The sequence below is a fragment of the Lytechinus variegatus genome, chromosome 17 (assembly GCF_018143015.1).
Source record: "Lytechinus variegatus isolate NC3 chromosome 17, Lvar_3.0, whole genome shotgun sequence".
In the NCBI taxonomy this organism is placed as follows: Eukaryota; Metazoa; Echinodermata; class Echinoidea; order Temnopleuroida; family Toxopneustidae; genus Lytechinus; species Lytechinus variegatus.
Genome location: NC_054756.1, coordinates 12,053,060 through 12,061,170, shown reverse-complemented (window position 1 = coordinate 12,061,170; position 8,111 = coordinate 12,053,060). Strand labels below are relative to the sequence as shown.

General features: G+C 37.8%; 1 protein-coding gene across 1 annotated transcript in view; it reads left to right on the top strand.

Moving 5' to 3' along the window:
• LOC121431243 overlaps positions 1 to 2,580 on the top strand; it is a 6,382-nt gene extending 3,802 nt beyond the window's left edge. Inside the window, exons 3-4 of the mRNA XM_041628752.1 lie at positions 782 to 852; positions 2,476 to 2,580. Of these exons, the coding sequence (XP_041484686.1) occupies positions 782 to 852; positions 2,476 to 2,580 (176 nt within the window). The remainder of the gene's footprint in view (positions 1 to 781; positions 853 to 2,475) is intronic.
• Positions 2,581 to 8,111: the final 5,531 nt, after the last annotated feature.

Here is an 8,111-nt window from a genome sequence, read left to right as displayed (position 1 = left end):
ATATGTCATTAATCCAGCTCTTTCAAATCTGAGGAGAAATTTATGCATTCCGGAACTAATCAATAGACCATCGGGTTGGAGGGGGGGGGGGTAGAAAATAAAGTGTGGAACTCCTTTATGAGGCAATAAAACCACGGGTGGGAGACACTCACTGAAATCCTATAGCCAGTGGCGTAACTACGGGTGGGGGCACGGGGACATGTGCACCTCCCCCATCGGCTGGTAGAAATGTCAACAAATTTTTAGCTGTATTTGATTGTTGAAAAATGTAAACGTGCAAGCAGTCCTTAACAGGTACCTTTTCGATCAATTCAAAACGTGTATTTCTGAGCACGCGACTCGTTCGTAGTAATTATTTACCCATTTTTTCAGGATAAAAGACAATGTCCAGAATGTTCAAATTTTAGAACAAAATACATAAAAATTCAACATAAAAAAAAGCACAGCTCGCGCTTCGCGCTTGCGTTATATATATAGATAAGGAATATGATATCATATTTTCATGCTGATCTATGATAATAAAGCTAAGAAGTGACTATTAGGATTACCCCTTCAAAGAGAGAAACAAAAATCATCTTCAAGCGGCCAATCAGGAGAAATATGGCTGAAAAAAATCCGCGCCCCCCCCCCTCTTCTTATTGGAGAAGGCCGGATCCGCCCCTGGGAGTGCTACCTATGGAGAATAATACACACATCACCCTCAGCACCCCCGTTTTCCAGGGCCATGACATAGGGGCTAAAGCGTCATCTCTGAGAAAATATTTTCTATCTCCTCATATAGATCCTGTTGACATGCAACCCCAAGGTTGTGACGTTCCAATCCCTGGAAGCAAGAAAAAATATGGTAATACCGTTTTGATATTGTTTTTTTTTAGATTAATTTGTTGATATTAGATGAGAAAGAAATGTATGATTTGGGATTGTTTGTTGTGTTTTATTTGACTTGGTTTTGCATCTTTCTTATATCAATATTATAAAACAGATTTATAAGAAACTGAAATATGCAATAATAGATATTAACAATTAGACATACATAAGCATAGGATTTTTCAAATATTAACCTATGTTAGAACTAGATCGGTCGTAGTTAGCTGTACCAGTAAATACAATAGCAAGATTCTATCAGGAAAGCTTTATAGTATAATTCACTGGCGTACAGACGGGGCAAGGGGATGATAAAAATATGATATCATCATTTCCTTAATATTGGGTCAAACCAACGAACGTAGAGGGCGGCAACTTTCCTCCCAGGTGGTTTCAAGAAAATACAAAGTGGCTTTTATACAGCATAAGTGCCTTTTTACCGCAATAAGGCAAACCCCCACCCCCCAAAAAAAAACTGCGGGAACTGCTTGTCTTCAAGCAGTTTAAGACGATTTAAGTTGCTTTCTTTACAGCGGAAACAGTTTTTTGCCTCAATGGAGGCTCCAAAATGGTAGATTTTTTCCATAAATAGGCAAAATACGAAAAAGGGATGGATAACTTCGGCAGGCTCTTGAGGGAGTAGGCTCCAATTTTCTAGCACCTCTTTATTGAGAAAAGATTACTCTTTCATCCCCAAGTGGTTTTAAGGCGGTTTAGGTGGCTTGCTTTATTCAGCGTTAAAAGCCTTTTGCCTCAATGGGGGCTTCAAAGTGGCAGATTTTCCTAATGAATAGGCAAAAAACGGAAAAGCGATTGGTGATTTCGGCAGCCTCCTGAGGGGGTAGGCTCCGAATTCCTAGCACTTTTAGATAAAAAAAGAAAACTACTCTTTCTTCTCGATCAAGGAAGTTTTGAGACGATTTAGGTTGCTTCCTTTATGGCGCAAACAGCTCCCTTCTTAAATGGGGTCCAAAATGGCTGATTTTCCATAAATAGGCAAAATACTGAAGATGATTGGGTGACTTCGGCACCCCCCCCCCTCCCGAGCGAGTAGACTTTAATGTGCAAGCACCTCTTTACTTTTAGCAGATAGATAAACGGTTACTCTTTTGTCTCCAAGTGGTTTCAGACGAATTAAAGTGGGTTTACTACATAGCCTGAAAAGTGGCTTCAGAATGGCAAATTTTCCGAGAAATCAATAGACAAAATTCGGAAAACCGATATGGCGACTTTGCCAACTCCCTCTACTCCTGGGCTGGGGCCTTGGGGCCATTGAACACTATAAAAAGAATTCACAATTTAAAAACAAAAATTGAAAAATTTGAGTTTGAAGGAAGAACATGCATATGGAATATGGGTTGGGATTAGCTTATCGCCAGTATTATGCACCGTGTAAATGCCACTAACGGCACTACAAGATTATGAATAGTTAAAAAAATATGTTAGAAAATATGGCCAAAATCTTAATTTTGTTATGAATAACGCATAATTAATCCCATTGCAGTTTTATACAGCGCCTCATGTTTAACATCACAAAATCACTTTATCATTACTTTCATATCGACTGGCAGTGTTGATTATTCTTTCCTTTTTAAATACCTCATATTTCAGAGTATGGTGAATCTTGGTCTAAAACTAAAGGATGTTTCCTTACTTCGTCTAATGACCGGTCTGTCCAGCACTCGGAGTTCTTGCTCTCCTTCTCCTACCAATTAACCATCGATAATATCGTTAACCCGAAGGGCTCTATGGAGTTTCTTTATACCAACAATACAAAAATAAGATATTTGACGACACGCCAAAATCAAAGACTAACCATAAAACTTGACGATATCAAATGTGATGTAAGTAAATCTACCTGTACCCAAAAATAGTAATGATGGAAATTACAATAACAAAAAAAATAATGATGATAATAATAATGATGATAAGAAGATTTTTTTTTACATAAGATGTAGGATGTTTGCCGAATGTTTGTGTGTTCTTTTCATTTAATTTATTAACTAGCCAGTTAGCATTTATAATAGTCCGTATCATCGAAGCGTCATTTCTAGCTTTTAAATTAGCGATTATAATTATTTTTGGAAGAGATCATTCAAATTAAGAATGAAGAGGAATAAATATTACAAGTGTTTACAAATCAAAGAATGTGCCGAGATATGCTTGTTTGACGTTGTGATCTCCTCTGTTACTTCATCTATTCGGTTTTAAGAACAAATTAGATTTTTCTTAACTAAGAAGGGGAGTAATTTATAAATGCACATTCTACACAGACATGTCTATATCATATTGAGTACTATGACCACATCTGTGTTACCCTCAACTGCCCCCTTCGCTGTACAGATTTGGAATCTAAGAATATAAGTAAGCTGAATAACAAAAATATGTAGAGATGGTAGATCATTTTGTTCCTTTAATTTTGTATGCTGATGGATTAAATAAGAATAGATAAATTCTTAAGTTAAGCATTATAATTGAAAACCCAGCATTAATCACCCAATGAATGACGATAATTTATAAAAAAAATATATAAAACAAAATAAAGATAAAGGGGGGAAAAATACTTTCTAATATAAATAAAGAGAGAATTAAAAAAAGAAAAGGAATCTCATGTGCAACGCAAAAAAGCCTGAAGGTAAATTATAATGCACATTGGGCTAACTTGATTGGTATAAACGAAATTAAATGATAAAATCATGCCGTCGCGAGAACCTTAAACCGATTTGTGCTAAATAAATTGACCGCTTCTCAAAAGAAGGGCATTGTTCATTAATTATAAAGAAACTACCATTCATTCTAATGAAAACTTCGTAATGTTTAAGCAAGAAAAAGAAATATAAAGCAGAGGTATCTTCCACTGCACGGAATCCGTCGAATTTAAACGAAAAGAAATTTAAAAATCAATGATATACTCCCGATTTTGGCCGGAAAATCTTATCATAATAATAATGATAAGAATAACAAAAATAATTTGCTATAGTAGTATATTTTTTAATGCATCCATTGATTACACCCTAAAGTAATATATTTTTAAAAGTAAGTTTTAGTTTTTTTTCTTATCATTCTCAGTCGTTAATGATGAAAATCTATAACAAAGGGAGTATTACTTTCAATATCTACAATGTCACCTTGAGAGGTTTGACATATGAAGAACGCGATGATGCCGAAGGAGAAGAACCGACGTGTACTCCATCCACAATATCTCCCACTCTTGATGAAAGCATTACGACAACAGCACTCATTGATCATACGACGACATCGAACACGAAGAAGACAATCACGACACAGGAATCAAAGCCTACAGGTAATTAGTGACTGTGTCTTTTCATTTCGATATCTAAATGGTGTTATAATATAATTTATTGTATATTTTCTCTCAATGTAAAAAGGCTATAAGTACGGCCCAATGTGTAGTTGAAAATGGGAAATAGCGGGGAAATAGTTCCATTAACATAATTTACATGTAGGCGTAAAAAACTAGTAAATACAAAAGCAAATATCAGGAATATCATGGCAAAAGGACACATAAAACCATCAAATTATCAATTTGAAAACCATGTAAGGTTAAAGGGCCAGCGAGGTAATTATAAGGAGATCAGATGACGAGATACTGGATGTCATCATAATGATATCCATTTGAAGAAATGATCAACTACTGAAATTCCGGAACTGATCATGTTTATATGTCTAAACATGATTGGATCCGACATCATGTCATCTGACCCATCTATCAAAAATGATGTCGACCTAATAAGATCGAAGATCTTGTTAACTAATCATCTCTTCCGAAAGATGTGGACACGATAAAATCCAAGATCTTGTCATCTGATCATTTGCAGCAGATCTAAAGGATGTACATCTTGTCATCTGCAAGATGAAGACATGACAAAATCAAAGATCTTGCCATCTGATCATATAATGGATGCAGCCATGACGAAATCCAAGATCTTGTCATCTGATCGTCTAAAGAATGTAGACATGACGAAATCCAAGATCTTGTCATCTGATCATATACTGGATGCAGCCATGACGTTATCCAAGATCTTGTCATCTGATAATATACAAGTATGTAGACATGACGAGATCCGAGATCTTGCCATCTGCTCATCTCTTCCACAATTGTATGGACATGACGAAATCTTTATAATATCCGTATGGCACTACTGCCAAGTTTTACATGAAATATCGTTACTCGCTGACATTGACCTGTACTAATGTACAAAAAGCTTCAATATCATTATTGAATTATTGATTCACACTGTATACCGCGGTTTTCATTCAAATATTCAACAATTTTGATTGATTATTATCTGTTTTAGGTTTTCCAGCGTTTTTCATCCCTATTGCGTCTGCTTTTGGCTTGTGTGTGTTGATATTCCTGACCGTCCTCATCCTCTGCCTTATAAAAAGGTAGGACATTAATGACCGTGATTTCATAACACTGGCATACAAATGGGAAGGCTTGGGGGCATGAATCCCCACCCCCCCCCCAAAAAAAAGAAATAATAATAATACCAAGGATAAAAATACCGCTGATAATAACCATTGTTTTGAAAATAATAAAACAAGAAAGGAAAAAAAGAAAGAGGAGGAAATCGAGCATGGCAAAATGAGAAAACTTTTTTTGTATATCGTATCAAAATCTATAAAAACATTTATTTTTGTATTTAGAAACGGCATATTGTTTGCTTGCTCGTTTTACGAACTCGCACCTGTTTTTACATTTTGCCCCATTTGCCAAGTTTGGGGCTCTCATTTTTTTTATTGGCTCATTCATTACATTACGTTACTGCTCCATCATTCTGTGATATTGGTTGTATCACCATAATCTATTGGTTTACACTCACGACTCGTGTGCCTCGTCATGCAAACCGCCATCATTTTCATCTGTTTTGGTTGGTATTGGCTTAAAGACAATACATTACAGGAAAAGTGACCCTCGTGGTCTTTTAAATCCACGTTGAAATAGGCAAGGAATATACTTGATGATATCGTATCTTTCAATACCTCTTACATCGAAGAACTCCCTTTGCCAATGAAGAGGAAAGTACTTTTGGTATACTAACAATAACGTTTTTAAACGTATGCAAAAAAATGAATTTCTTTAGAAAGGACAATGATTATTCATAGATAGTCTTCATTTCTCTTCCGTCTTTACACGAGGTGATCTTATGTTATTTGTACTTTGTGCATTTCGTAGAGGCAGCAAGGAAGCATATCATAGAGAATCGATACCGCTTAACAATCTGGTTCCTAACAATCCCGAATACTGCGAGATAGAAATGTCAGCTAACGTGGAAAAGCCCACATCTGATGAAGTTATCAGTGGAGTCACGGACCAATCAGGAGGACCAATGTACGACATCATTTCCCCAGACCGTCTAGAGGTGATCCATAATCGAAGTTACGAGACTGTCGACCCTGAACAAGCTGGCGGCAGAACCGCTACGCATGTCAAGTCCCGAACGGCTAACAACAAAGTGCATTTGGATGGAACAACATATGCCTTGGTTGACATGGAGAAAAGGGCTCAGGACCGCAAGGAAAAGGAGACAAATGCAACCAAAAAAGAATACGGTATTGACAGGCCTGAAGATAGAGCATATGCAGCACTTGAAGCCGATTTTGTCGATGATACATTTGGAGAAAAGGGTGCCACACCACTAGATGTCGGGGACACACAATCTACACCAATAAAGTCAACTTTAATGTCGTCTTTGGTAAAGGGGGGTAATATCAAAGAAAAGAGTAATTGGCATGAAGACATTGAGATCACACGCAAAGGGGTATCAGGTAGCCAGACGACGATTGAAGACCTCGTCACTTATGAGGAACCAGGACAATTTGAAAGGGTACAAACGGAACAGTATACATATGATGTGCTAAACAGAGGATTTCAGCCAAGTATATCTCGTACACTTTCGAAGAGTGATGATATACAAAACCAGGGAAGCCACGACTCTGAAGAGGGTTACCTGACGGTGAGCTACCTGTCGCAAGCGAACGCATACTCTAGATCAGAATCCAGTCCGGTGGATGATTGTGAAACTGTGACAGTTTCGCCTCCTGTCTCACCCGAAAGCCCATCTGGTCTGAAATCAGATTTATATCCGCTGAATGATAACGAGACAGTTTCTCAACCCTTGTCACCAAAGCTTGGACCAAGCGAAAGTAACCAAACCTCCACAGGATCTCCCGTTTCCTCGAAGATGATCGGACAAGAGCAGATGCCTGTCAAGAGGGAATCCAATATGTCGCACACGTATGAGGATCCTGTCGCAATGGTCCATGCAAAAGATCAACACTACGATATGCTGCAACGTAGGCCAGACCTATCGAAGCAATCCCTATTTAGGACATCATCTCCAGGCAAATCAAAAGTAAAAGATACGTCTAACCAGGATGATGTCCTCATTGTTTATAACGAGCTTGCTTTACCAGGTGTTGCTCAACGCGAATCTGAAAGTGACGGCGATGCATACCAGCATCTGCAGCGCCCTCACAGCAAGCGTCGACTGGCAAGAGAGCCATTGCCAAGAATCTCCGATGGAGGTTATGGAAGGCTCGATCTGGATGCTTCCTGTGCTTCTAACAGCACGACTGATGGTAATCATCAAGGTCGGGATGGTTTGAAGACTCCGTCTGATCCTGCGTATGCTACCCTTGAGGATCCTGATGAAGCAAAGATCCCTGATGATGACGATCCAGAGTATGATGTCCTTGATGCATTCTAATTATTCACATGAATTGTTTAAAAAATGCCTATAGGTTGGGGTGCTGGAGATGGGATGATGATTGGAGGTGTAACAGTGCAAGAGAGCCTGTATAATTCACATTTTGTGGGGTTTAGTATCAACCTGTGTCAAAGACTGCTTTCTGCTCTGAGTGGTCAGAAAGGCTTCGATTCATATGACATGTATGAGAACCTACGATTCCATGTAGTGCTGATGATGAGATTATTAGCTGATTTGAGAAAACATTCTAGGTGAGATTTAATGTTGAAAGCAACTTTTTCTAAAATGCTTGGTGTCATGGCTGTCAACATGATTAATATAGGATTTTGTTTTTACTTATTTCATTTTCCCTGACTCGATCAGATAAGGAATTAACTATTGATTGATCTTTTGAAGCATTGATATTGATTTGCATTGGGTGTGGTCATAGAAACGTATCACTAATGCTATAATACGTGACTAAGATACAAGTATACTCGTTTGCAAAACTTGGAAAGTTTAATACCAGATACT